Raw genomic sequence first — 14,189 nt, 5'->3', positions numbered from 1 at the left:
TTTCCTTGGAGATGCTCAACCATGACTACTAGTTACTTCATTTCCATCCATACAACCTTAATTCCTTGTCCATCTCCTTTGGTGTAGCGTAATTAATGTCAGTCACCTATCCATTCCTAATATAACGTCGATTCAACCAATTTTGGTAGCAGCTATTACATCATATGTTGCAAGATAATCTTAACACTACCAAACTTATTCTTATTGATTATCATTATACCATCAATGTTATTGTTCCCTCTCTATCATAAGCATCACAATTACAACTTATACTTCAAGAGTTTTTGGATGTCCTCTCTCTATTAATCGCCTTGCCTTTCTCAAGCATCTCTCTATTAGCCATCGACTTTCTCCTCTCTAGCACTCTTGAGAAGTGAACATGAACTTGATTTCCCCATGTAAGGGACATTGTTGAATGAGGATGACACTTCCTAGCTTCACACCACCTTCACGAGTCTCACAAACTAGTAAGAAATCTTCTATTCTTCATCATTCTCCTCCCCTCTGAGGGTGATATGAAATCTAAACAAGTTTGATGCCAAGCCTTTTAGGTCTTCATGACTAAGGAATAATAAGTCATAATCCTCCTATGCTTCCCAAATCCGTACCTTATTGAGACATTTCTTTTGGCATTCACAAGATTATATATGGTAATGTAACTTGCAAATTAAAATTAAAAAAATCAAAATATTATCTCCATATACTAAAATGATTTCCATATATTTAAACTTCACCTCGTGTCTTCCTATCAACTAAAAATCACATGCACACTATCTCGGATAAGGTAGCGTTGTCGCACTATTTACTTCCTCAAGCAAGAACAGCCACTCCCTAGATGCATATTTTTCATGACTTCATGCTCTATCTCAGTCCTAGTAATTGTCACCAACCAAAACAAGAATCTCTATCCTTGTCAAACTCTAAACTCGACAATGATTCCAAATGTTGAATGTGAATTCACTTGAAGTTATGAATTCAAGGCCATGAAAACATGGAGTTAATAAAGATAAAATATAGGTGCACAGAAATTAATATGTGAATGGAATAACATTAAATCATGAGAATACAAGGTATGTCGTTGTATCTTATTCAACTCAGCAACGTATGTACCTATTTATTCATGATCAATGGAGATGGAAGTGTTAGGTATGGACACAATCATATTGCCTCTAATTGTGATGACAATTCAGCATCAAAATCAGGGGTTTCTTATAGACACCAAGGTCTTGCATACACAACAATTCAGGAAGCAACCTTTCACCCAACTAAGGCTTCATAGCAATGGCTTCATAATGATGGATTTTCGGAAATAACTCACAATCCATTGTGTGATTCAATCATAACTCATCGCCTCATGATGCATATAGTCACTGAAAGACAAATAGACTAGATTTATCAAAGTAACTAACTTGGGATTAAAGCACAACAACCCTTTCAGTTCAAACTAAACTGGTTTCCATAAGCAAGTGGATAGCACTGAATAATACTACAAATCAAATTCAAAACATGCCAGAATTATGGATCAAAGGTTCATCCTGTCAAAATTTCAAGTTGGTATTCACTGTTTAAAAGCAAACAATAATATAATTTGACCATTTATGCCATTACAAAATAAGAAGAGTAATATGTTTTGAGATTCTATGAGAACCACTTTTTGTATATGATGGAACATAGCCTATGACTTGGAGGAATATGAAGGAACAATGGTCAGTAGTCTACAGTTGCATAACATAGCACTCAAGAAAACATGATCCAAAAAAGACAAATAGAAAATGTATAACGTACATTCAGCAAGAATTTTTGGATCTCCCCCAAGTGGATAGAACTCAAGACCAGCTGTCAATACAAATTCCTCAAAATTTGAATGAGTTGCTAATCTCACACGGTGCCCATACTCCTGAAATTTTGCCGACAAAAATCAACATAATTTTATTTTAACCTAACATTTATATATACAATGAGAAACAACAAAAGAAACAATCTTAAGTAAATTTGCCTCCCGACCCTCCAACAGGGCACTCACAAAATACAACATATTCTAGCAGAAAAGAACTACAACATTTGTACAGGAATAACCATAAAATGGCACGCCATAATCATTGAAAGAAGACGCATCATCATATAGATTTGATACAAACCACCAAATTCATTAGCGATGTGAAGGATCTTTTGCAAAATATTCAAACAGTAAAGAAAAAGGGTATTTGTATCCTCAAACATAGTCCCCTTTAAGGTGGGACCACTTCCAATAGCTCTGCAAGTTTATAGCTTCTCTTCAAAGGAGTTAAAAAAGGTTTCAGGAAAATAATATGCAAATGAGATGTTTTGCAAGCATCTGAATCACAATATGCATAACTTATCAAACCAACCTCTCAATGAACCAAGTCAATGATAACCTGATTGTAACTCTATTTTGTTATAATTTCTACCATTTACAAATAATTATGAGAGTTGACTATCAATCCAGCTACAACATTTTGTGCACAGCTACTCTGAGTGCAGCAAATCTCAGGACTGCAATCCTGTCCAAGATTCCATCTCACTTAATGGGACTGAGAGCCAAGAAATCTGTAGTGTGATCTCTCAATGGGAGCCTGGTGCATCATGTTCTGCCTTTCTTAACAAATATGGAAGAGCAACAAGAAGTGCCTATGGACTCTGGAGACTGTCTCTCTTTACTAGCGGATCCCATGATTTGGTTCTCGGGTGGTTGAGGAGGAGGTCAATCTAATGTCCATGGAAATCCCTGTGAAACCCCAAGAGGGTGTGGGCTACTACATTGATCATGGCATTCCACACTGCTCATGGCCTTTCTAAGGCTACAGGGAAGTAACCCCACACTATTTCCAGATTATCTACTCCTAATGAGGCACCCCCCATAACTCTTGACCAAGGTATTGAGGTGCCAGTCACTGTGAGACAGCCCCTACCTTTGGGTGAGGCAATGAAGATGCATGCAAGTCCTATTTCAGAGCCCCATCTTTCTGCTAGGATCACCAACAAGCAATCCATTCCAAAACCCAGTGCCACCTATGTGAATCAGCTAGATCCAGAGGAGACAGATTCTCAAGCATGGTGGGGTGATTCTGTTTTTCTTAACTGAATGTCGAATAAAGACATCAACAAATGGGTTATTTTGAACTGGAAACCAAAGCTATCTCTTTGTACTCATACTTTGTTAATTGACGTTAGAGATGGAAGGGTTCTGCTAAATTTAGAAATGCGCTAAATAATAAATTTGGAAGTGGAACCCACAAGGGAAGCTAAGGCGCAGTTATACTTTCATTTAATTTTGACTTACGAAAATTCTAATTTCCTATAGTCAAAAAGTAAATCAATCTCAGCAGTTCGACTCGAGTTAATGAGCCAGTTCAACTTGAGTTAATGGGCTAGGTCGACTTGGTAGATGAGCCAGTTCAATTTTATAAAAAGGGAAGGGCGCAGACTTGGCTATCATTATTATCATTACGCGCTAGAGACTTGTGTGTTTTATCTCAGCAAGAAGAGATTCCAGTTCAGCGTGCTAGGGTAGAGAGACAGGCTGAATAGCCTCAGCTATTTCTTCAGCGACGTGCTCACTTATCAAGGCCGAGTCAGCCTGCGCAGGAGGGCAAAATAACCTATACAAGTCCGTACAGTTGTGTATGCAAAGGCCGAGTTGGTTACAGAGATGCAGAACAGTGTATTAAGGGGCAACGAATTGAAGGGGAATTTTTCCAAGTATTTGTAATCAATTTTCTGAGAATTCTGTTGAGCAGAATAATAATAAAACACAAAAGTTGGCAGTTTTCCCCAGTTGGGGTATCCTGGGTAAATTTTGGTATATTGTTTATTGTGTGCTTGTGTCTTTGTGATTTTATTTTCCACTACTATTATTTATTAGAATATTTAGCATATTTAGTAAAAGTGTTTGGAGTTTAGATTTCAGTTTCTTCATTGCAGAATTTTTATTAAATAAGCAGTTGGATATTAGAAACCTAACATCCTGGGGCTTCTGGTCTGTTACTCCTCATATTGCATGAGGATAACTCTTGTAATTTTCATCACAAGATATGATTTGCACTATGGTACCCATGGAGTTTTTCTTTGGATTGGATGTTCACAATTCCTTTCTTTGATCGAGATGATCATGCTTGATGTGCTTTTGATGGTTATGGAGCATGCTATGGTTGCTAACTTGCTACCTCATCACGGGTGCTGGACATGGTTTATTTGTTGTGATTATTCTAGCACTTTGGACATTCTTTCTGCATGATGATATGCATTTCCCAGGGTTTCTTTTCTAGCATCAATTGTGGAGGATAAATTTGATTATTGTGGAAACTTACACTGTCCAGATACCAAGTTCCACCAGATTGCCACTACCCAGAGTTATTTACAATGTTGCAAAAATCTTGATTTTATCACAAAAAATCGCAAAACTGTGATCTTTTGGCCTAGATGATGTTTGTCGATTTTTATCAATATTTTGGTGGTATACTAATTTTGCCAATGTTCGCCAATTTTTACCACTATTTTCTTGATTTTTACGATATTTTGATTTTTAGGACTTGTTACCCACAAAAATGGGTAACCCATAGGAGGAAATTTTTCTCCTATATTTGACAGCCAATCAACTAGCAAGATAGCCAATAGCCACTGCCAGCCACCATTAGACGAGGATATGCCATGTGCCTCTGCCACTTGCAGCAGTGGTGTTCCTGTCACCATAGGACATTAGCACATGGAGGAAGGTGGACTGCTATTCAAAAGGTACTTTAATCATTTCCAAATCAGCTGCTTATACTTGTTTGTTTTGGGGATTCAGTATGCATAATGGGGTGATCTAGAAGAATGACAGACCTTCACCATATTCTTGTTCTCTCACCTTACTAGGGAGATTAATCTTTGACCCTAGTCCAGTGGGACATCCCTTAAGGCCCTTTGGGTTATAACAGGGGCACTACTTGGAAAGCCATGATTAATACATTGTGTTCCGTTTTCCCAATACCATACATAACCCTTTCCATGCCACATTACAAGCCCTATTTCTCACATCCATTCTTTAGGTACAACTTGTCATTAGTTCTTGGGGATTTGGCACTCATATGTCCACATACTTGAATATGGCCCAAAAACTTTGTCCTGGGAGGTTGATATAACTCAAAGAAAAGGAAAAAGCATATCATGGCCACAATAAAACAAAAGAAAGAAAAATCAAAATGCAAAAAGATGGTCAGGACATGAAGATTAGCACGTGGTAAAAAGCCTCACATGAGCTCTACCTACCTCATATGGCCATCACCCAGTTCTTGAGCACATGATGCAACATTTCATCAAAGAGGAACCCTTGCATGTCCCAACCTCAATGAGCAACAAATTGACTCATCTTAAAGGGGTAATAAAACTACTACATCATACAAAGCAAGCTCTAACCATTGAACTATAAGTGGTACTAGTAACACAAGGAATAATCAAGAAGTAAAATGCGCACAAGAAAGGTGGAAAAATCAAGCCAAGATGGTAACTCATGCATCCACGAATGCTCACTCCTCACATCTATACACTCAGGATGTCGACACCCCCATCAACTAGTCCCTTTTAACCATGGCACTTGACCATGAGGTCTTTTTTAATTTGGTACCACATTATTATACACTAACACCTATCAAGTGAAGGGTGGACCAAGGAACTGTCACTTCCCTTAGGTGTTGGAAGCACCTAATAGGGTTGAGCATCAGCCACACCTACCTAGGGAGAACATTTTTCCGAGAACTTGATCCTAATTTTGGAAAGGGATCTTCATTTGAAGTATTAAATTTCCCTTAGCATTCAAGTTTGGTTCACTTAGATGCATTATTGGTCTTAGTCGCTGATGAATGGTTGCTTTCACTAGAATCCATGTTGTTCTTGCCAAGTGGTTCAGCAGCCCAAGCCATGGGCACCTACTCCAAAGGTACCCAAGCCCTTCACATAAGTACATTGACCTAAGCAGGTGCAATGTTGAGAGACCACAGCCTCTTGATAGCACTAGCAAATGACACGTCTCAAAGTACCTCTAAGACCCAAGACGTTGGTCTACTTTGACTTGGTTTTGAGGATTCTTCATGATGACACCATTAGTCCCAATGTGCCCCCAAGTTGGCATTCACACAACTTGATGGGAAAGAGCTTATTCAGAGCCCAGATGAGGATCGTCTCCCATTAAGAGACTTGGGAGGGCTTGCTGCACCAAAGGAAGCCCTAACATTAGAGAGAAGCAGGCATTATTTGACAATTGGAGACCCGCGGAGACCACTTGATGGCACTACAACTGGATCTTGGGACCCCACAGGAGATATTGAGGTGGATTTGAGGGCGAACCTCAAATCTTCAATGATCCAAGAATCTACACATTCTTTGACACTTTGTTACCCTTGGACATGGCATTTGGAGCATTTATTAGGGATGACGTCAACAATTAACAGCCTATGGCTCACACTTGTGGGAAAATTAGGCTTATGTTGTTATTAGCTAATGTCAGGCCAGGAGTAACTCCACAAAAGGAATTGTGTTTTGCATTAAGATGGAACATGAATATATACATGGAGAGGGAGACTATTGGGTTTCATCTCCCAATGTCTCTTTGTCTTCCAATTCTCTTTATTTTCCTATTTACAATATTTACATGGATTTACCTAATCCCAAAGATTAGGTGTCAACATTCCCCCCTTTAATCTGAAGGGATGTTGGTGAGTCCAAGCATCATTCTAAATCTTTCAAACTTTTCTCTTCCAAGCGCTTTGGTGAAGATGTCTACAATCTGCTCATTTGTGGAACAATGGCATAGGTGGATTGTCTTGGTGTCAACATGATGTTGAATCAGATGGTATTTTGTATTGATTTGCTTCATTCAATCATGGAACTTTGGGTTCTTGGCCAACTTTATTGCAAAAGTGTTGTCAATCAAAAGAGGAGTTGAATGCACTTGTTTCTCTTGCAAATCTTCCAAAATTTTCCTGAGCCACACAATTTCCTTTGTTGCTTTAGCTGCTGCCACATATTTTGCCTCAGTTGTGGAATCTATTGGAACTAATTGTTTGTGTGACCTCCAAGAGACAGCTCCTGATCCAAGACTCATAACATAACCTGAAGTAGATACCCCAGTTTCTTTATCTCCATCGAAGTCTGAATCAGAGTATCCAATCAAGCTGAAGTTGTCACCTGTGTATACTTAAGTCCAAAGTCTTGAGTTCCCTTCATGTACTTTAGAACTCTTTTTGCAGCAAACCAATGGCCCTCACAAGGCTTTTGCATAAGCCTGGAGAGAATTCCAACAACAAATGAAATGTTTGTTCTGGTAGTAATCAAGTAGTTGAGACTTCCTACAAGTTGTCTAAACTTCGTTACATCCTCAAATTCTTTTACTTCAGTGGATGTGAGCTTTAAAAACTGTTCCATTGGACTAGTCAAAGGATTGCACTCAGTCATGCCAAACCTGTTCAACAGATCTCCAATGTACTTCTTCTGAGAGAAGAATATAAACTTCGGATGTTGAGTTACTTCAATACCAAGATAGTAGTGAACACAACCCAAATTTGTCATTTCAAAACCTTTCCTCAATTCCTTCTTTATGGATGCAATGTAGCTCTCATTGTTCCCTGTCATCAGAAGATCATCTACATACACCACAAGATATACAACTGTTTTGCCAACTTTCTTGAAAAACAAAGTTGCATCATCAAGATCATAATGTTTGAAATTGAGTTTCAGAATATGCTCAGTTAACTTCTCGTACCAGGCTCGTGGTGCTTGCTTGAGGCCATACAAGGATTTTACAAGCTTGCATACTTTATGTTCCTGGCCCTTCACAACAAATCCTTCTAGTTAGGACATAAAAATATTCTCTTTCAGATCTCCATTCAAGAAAGCAGTTTTTACATCCATTTGATGGACTTTCCAACTGTTATGTGTTGCCAAGGCAAAGAGTGCCCAGATGGTAACCCATTTTGCTATGGGGGCAAAAGTTTCCTCATAGTCGACCCCTTCCTTCTGTGCAAAACCTTTTGCCACAAGCCTGGCTTTGTGCTTGTCAAGTGAGCCATTTGATTTATACTTGTTCTTGAAGACCCACTTGCAACCAATTGGTTTGGTTCCCAATGGAGGATCAACCAACTTCCAGGTGTCATTCTTTATCAAGGCATCATATTCTTTCTACATCGCTTCTTTCCATTCATCATGAGAAGTGGCTTCTTTGAAGGAAGTTGGTTCGAAATCTGTAGACAAATTCAGTTCACAATCATAAGAAACATCCATATCAACAAGTGAATCAAAATCTTCTACATCACCTCCATTCTATCTGGTTGAGCTTCTTGTTCCTGTCTTTCCAACCTCATCAGGACGTACACTTTCAAGTGTCTTTGTCAGCCATTTTGGAGGACCTTTCTAAGATGACCCAAGTTGCTCAGTTGACTGAGTTGGGGATGAATCAAGATTTAGTCTCCCAATTCTGTCAATCACATCACTCAAAGTGTCATCAGTGGCTGGAGCTTCATGCGAGGGAGAGAGTGCTTTAGAAGAAGATTCCACAGATTGATCCAGTATAGGAATCCCCTCTTCAAGATGTGGAATCTCATTATCAAATTCTTGAAAAGACTTTGCATGTTTGAATCTATCCAAGCGATCAAGTTGTCGCTCAACAACATTGTCAGTCTTGGAAGATTCAAGAAAGATCACATCTCTAGATATTATAAACTTCTTGTTCACTTCATCATAGAGACAGTATGCTTTGGAGGTATTTGAGTACCCCAAGAAGATACACTTGCGACTCCTTCCACCGAGTTTGTTTCTTTGTTCCTTAGGTATCAAGGTACAACAGGTGGAACCAAAAGATAGAGATCAGGAGGACGATGTGGAGCTAGAGTGTGGTGTGGGAAATGGTGAGAGTCCGACAGAGAGGGGACCACCCCCACCACCTCCACACGGGGGAACATCTTTTGCTCCATCGGGGGGAGTACTTGCTTCTTTATGGGATCTCCAAATTTCTAACATTGAGGAATCAAGGTACAATCCAAGGGCAGCTTGCCTCGGTCTTAGTTGACAGTGGGGCTACCCACAACTTCATTGATGCCCAGTTGGTTCAAACGAGGGGCATCACTACAACAGAATTTGAGGGCTTTTCAGTTCTGGTGTCGAGTGACCGAACTACGCAGTGCACTCGGTATGTCCCTGCCTTGTCCATGACCATGGGGAACTACTCCATGATAGACCACTTCTTTGTTGTAAATGTGCAAGACACCAGCGTAGTGATGGGTGTCTAGTGGCCATACTCCCTTGGACAAGTTACCACGGATTGGAAGAAGTTTGAGATGTAGTTCACCGGACTGGATGGCAAACTGGTGGTCCTCAGAGGCATGCATTCGTACCCACCCCAAACAATGTCAGCATAAAGGATGGCAACATATTTACCGCATGGAGACATAGCGTGGGCAGTGGAGTTGAGGATCTCAAAGGCTAGGAGACAGGCCCAGTCACCACCCCCGGATATACAGGCACTATTAGACAAATACTCAGTGGTATTTGGGGACATTCCACCAGGGCAACCACCAGACAGGGGATTTGAGCACACCATCGAGTTGGAGCTGAGTGTGCAAGCAGTGATTACCACCCCTTATAGGCACCCCAAGGCCTATAAGGACGAGATTGAGCGGGCCATCAAAGAGTTGTTGGCGTTGGGCCACATCAGGCTGAGTTCCAGTCCCTTTGCTTCTTCAGTAGTGCTGGTGAAGAAGAAGGATGGGACCTTTCACATGTGCATCGATTATAAGGTGCTCAACAAGAAGACAATGAAGAACCGGTACCCCATGCCCCGCATCGATGAGTTGATGGATGAGCTTAGAGGAGCCAAGTACTTCTCTAAGATAGAACTGTGTTCGGGGTACCATCAGATTAGGGTGAGGGATCAAGACATCCCCAACACATCCTTCATGCCATTATGGACACTTCGAGTTTTTGGTCATGCCCTTTGGCTTGACCAACGCCTCAGCCACCTTCCAGTCATGTATGAACCATGTGTTCCAGAGGCAGTTGAGGAGGTTGGTATTGGTGTTTTTTGATGACATATTGGTATACAACAAGACTTGGGAGGAGCATCTCCAACACCTGGACAAGGTGCTCCGCATTTTTGACGAACAGCAATTCTATGCCAAACTATCCAAGTGTGAGTTTGGCCTGACTAAGATGCTCTACTTGGGGCACACTATTGGCGCAGACAGAGTGAAGGTACATGAGGAGAAAATACGGGCTATTCGAGACTAGCCAGTACCCAAGGATGTGACAATGTTGAGAGGCTTCTTAGGCATCTGCACATATTACCGGAAGTTTGTCAAGGGATTTTCGCAGCTAGGAGAGCTCCCCTCAAGGATCTGACTAAGAAAGGGGCTTTCGCATGAACAAATGGAGCACAATCAGCTTTTGATCGCCTCAAGGAAGTGATGAGCAGTTGTCCAGTATTGGCACTTTCGGACTTCTCCTAGCCCTTCACCGTGGAGTGTGATGCATCAGGAGAGGGAATTGGGGTAGTATTATCTCATGATGGGCACCCCATTGCTTTCGAGAGTCAGGATCTCTTACCCAATGAGAGGTCATATTCTATATATGACAAGGAGATGCTGGCCATTATGCATGCCTTGGCCAAATTTCGGCAGTATTTGGTCGGTAACCGATTCAGAGTGAAGACTGATAACAACAACCTTCGCCACTTCATGAAGCAGCAGGGTCTCAATGACAGACAGGAGATATGGGTCAGCAAGGTGCAAGCCTATGATTTTGACATAGAGTATGTGCAGGGGAAACACAATTTAGTGGTTGATGCCCTATCCAGGAGACCCGCTAGCCTCTCACTCAAGAGCATTTGCCATGATTGGAAGGCCCAGTTGCTGGTAGAGTATTCCAAAGACAGGAGGGCATGCGAGATTCTGGAGGGGACCCACGTAGATGAGCGCTACCGGGTGATGGACGAGGTCATCTACTACAAAGGGCACATATTCCTAGTACCCAGCTCGCAGTTGAGGGAGGGAGTGCTCCAAGCAGCACATGACTCGCCATTTTCAGGACATCAGGGGTTCAGAAAAACATACATGGCAGTCAGGGAACGTTTTACATGGAAGGGCCTCAAGGGGGACGTGTTGAGGCACGTACAGGAGTGTGAGGCATGCCAGAGGAACAAGGGGGAGTTGATCCACCCCGCCGGGTTATTGCAGCCGCTCCCCATTCCTGAGGGGAAGTGGGAGAGTATCTCCATGGACTTCATCATTGGGCTCCCCACAGTACAGGGCAAGGATTGCATCTACGTGGTAGTTGATCGGTTGACAAAGTACGCCCATTTCTTCGCCATCTGACCCGGTATTCAGCTTCACAGGTTGCAGAGTTGTTCTTCAGAGAAGTTTTTCGTTTGCACGGGCTTCCTAAGAACATAGTGAGTGACCGAGATAGCAGATTCATGGGGGGATTCTAGCAAGAGCTCTTCAGATTGGTCGGTACCGAGCTCACCCCTAGCAAGAGCTATCACCCATAGACAGATGGCCAGACCAAGCGAGTTGATCGATGGATGGAGGGGTACCTCAAGAACTACGTGACTAGGAAGCAAAGGGCTTGGATTCATTGGCTACACTTGGGCGAGTATTACTACAACACCACCCATCACCTGTCTATCGATATGACCCCTTTCCGTGCCTTGTATGGTTATGATGCATTGTCTTTTGCTGACTTTTTTTTGGAGACAAACAGGTCCCAAAGGCCAAAGATTGGATCTTGGAGAGCCAAGACATTCTCAAGGATCTCAAGGACAACTTAGTGACAGCGCGGTAATAGCAGAAGATGTATGCGAACAGGCACCAGACTGAGAGACATTTTGAGGAGGGGGGCTTGCTGTATCTTTGGCTACAGCCATATAGACAGTCTACCTTGAAACAAAAAGGGGTTGAAAAGTTATAGCAACATTTTTATGGGTCGTACCAGGTGGTCAGGCGAGTTGGAGAGGTGGCTAAGGAGTTGGAGCTTCCCCAGGGGAGCAGGATTCACAACATCTTCCATGTCTCATACCTCAAAAAGGTGTTGAGACAACAGGTGACAGCAGCAGTAGAACTACCTGCACTAGATGATGAGGGGAAGCACCATTTGGGAGGGGAGGACTGTAATGTCCCTTCCTAAAAATATTTGTCACGAGTTTAGTCTTCAACAATTTTGATTAATTTTTGGTAAAGGTGGAGCCATACATTTTTGACTTAGAAACTTAGGAGAAATAAGGGGGTTGAATTACATTACTAGTGGGATGTGGGGGCCACCCACAAGGAGGAAAACATAATTGGACACTTGGGAAATTCGAATTACCTTGGATGGAAAATCAAATGGCTTGGGAGAGGGGCCCACATGGGGAAGGAAGGCCCATGAAGTTATAAGGAGAAGGAACTGCCCAACCCACGGCATCATTTTACCACCAAACTCATTTGTGTTGCTCGCGCTGCTTAGTTGAGTTACCAAGTTGTTCAGCCATGAGTTTTCCAGGCGAGAGACACAACCTTTCTTCGGGGGACTTCGAGTGCCACCCTAGGAAGGCAATTCATACTACCTTGGAGGAGAATCAGAGAAGTTTTACAACCACATCACTCAGCCTTCGATTCAGCGGTGCGTATTTCTGGGCACGCGGTAGTGATTTGGGGGTGCTCCCAAGCAGCATTTACAGGGAAATTTTGGGAGTTGGAGTTTCATTAGAGGATCAGCCCTTGGGGAGAGTTTTGGAGTAGGAGATTGTTGCTTTTGGGCAGCTCGACTTCAGTCATTGAGGACTGCGCAGAGGTCCATTCCTAGACTCATGTGGGAGTTGGGGGAAGGAGCTACAGAGCTGGAGTCAAACGGGAGAAGAGAGGAAATCCATAGGGGGCAGCATCTCAACTTTTGGGGGTGATTTGGAGAGCCTTTCCATCCATTTCCAGACAGGCTGTGATTCCCAGCGTGACAAGGAGGACGTGGTACTTGGGGGTCGATTTTCGAGGGTCTAAACTGGGCCAAACCCTTTCTAGGTTTTCGTGGATTTTTGTTGAGGATCCGGGAGCTGAAGTTGCAACATTTTCTGCCAGCACATCCTTTCTAGTAGTCAGCACAGTTTCTGAGCAGTGCAGATCATCATTGGAGAAACAGTTGTGCAACACAAGGGCTATCATTTTCTCACCTGGGTTTTGTCACGCTTGTCCCTTGAGACAAGCCCAGGTGCACCATTCCATCACTATTGTACTTGCTCCAAAAAGAATTAATAAAATGGCTCAAATGATCTTTATTTGCAGTGTTTTTATCGATGTTTACTAATTGTGTCTCATTGTTGGATGTTGGTTTGTTTATTTTCTTTGTATATCACTGAATTTCCTAATTAGGAACATTACACTTTCCCTTTATCAGGTGTTTTACCTTTTCCTTCATTTCTTTCCTGCTCAATTTTGTCCCAAGGCAGCTTACATGTGGAAGCATCATGTCCATCTCTATTGCATCATATGCAATGAAGATCAGAACTTTCTCCTTGGAAATCTCTGCCCCCCTGCCTCTAAAATTCCTCCTTCCTCTTCCTCTTCGGCCACCTCTTCCTCTAGAAGAATCTTGTGCATGATTCTTCTCTTTCTGTGCAAGGCACACAGCTTCTTCAGTAGATTGAGGAGTTGTCTTCTTCCCAAAAGCCTTCTCTCTCTCAGCAAACTTCTTCTCAAGGGAGTCAAAGGTAATCTCCTTAAGGTTGTCACTTGCTTGCAATGACTCAAGATAATGTGAATAGGTGGGATATAGTGCCTTGACATAAGTTATGAGAGGAATATCTATTTCAACACCAGTGGCTTTTATGTCATGCATAATGGATCTTACTTTTGATGCTAAGGCAAGAGGGTCATCATTTTTTAACTCAAGACTGAACAACTTAATCATCAATTGAACAACTTCAAGTTCAGAGTGTGAGTCATACAATTCCTTCAACTTATTTAAGGCTTCAAAAGCATTTGAAAATGGAGAAATATGGCGACTCACCTCTTCATTTACTGACATTGCAATCAAGGCATAGGCCTTGTTGTTCTTGTTTTCCCAAATGGCAAGCTCCTTATCTGAAGTGGGCTTTTCAGGTGCATTATCTCCTTCTCCTTCACAAACCCCTTTCCACAACTCATTGAAAATGAGGGTGTGTTTTATCTTCTGGG

At 42.0% G+C, this 14,189-nt stretch overlaps 1 protein-coding gene across 2 annotated transcripts in view; it reads right to left on the bottom strand.

Moving 5' to 3' along the window:
- LOC149180593 (sterol 3-beta-glucosyltransferase UGT80A2-like) overlaps window positions 1–14,189 on the bottom strand; it is a 394,856-nt gene that overhangs the window by 214,021 nt on the left and 166,646 nt on the right. For both annotated transcript variants that reach the window (XM_089416191.1, XM_089416190.1), the window contains exon 6: window positions 1,786–1,897. In XM_089416191.1, coding sequence (XP_089272317.1) covers window positions 1,786–1,897 — 112 coding nt within the window. The remainder of the gene's footprint in view (window positions 1–1,785; window positions 1,898–14,189) is intronic.

The sequence above is a fragment of the Pinus tabuliformis genome, chromosome 3_2 (genome assembly GCF_031772625.1).
Source record: "Pinus tabuliformis cultivar Carrire ecotype Pingquan chromosome 3_2, CPIR1, whole genome shotgun sequence".
In the NCBI taxonomy this organism is placed as follows: Eukaryota; Viridiplantae; Streptophyta; class Pinopsida; order Pinales; family Pinaceae; genus Pinus; species Pinus tabuliformis.
Note: the sequence above shows the minus strand (reverse complement) of the source record. Positions and strands in the feature narration are given on the sequence as shown.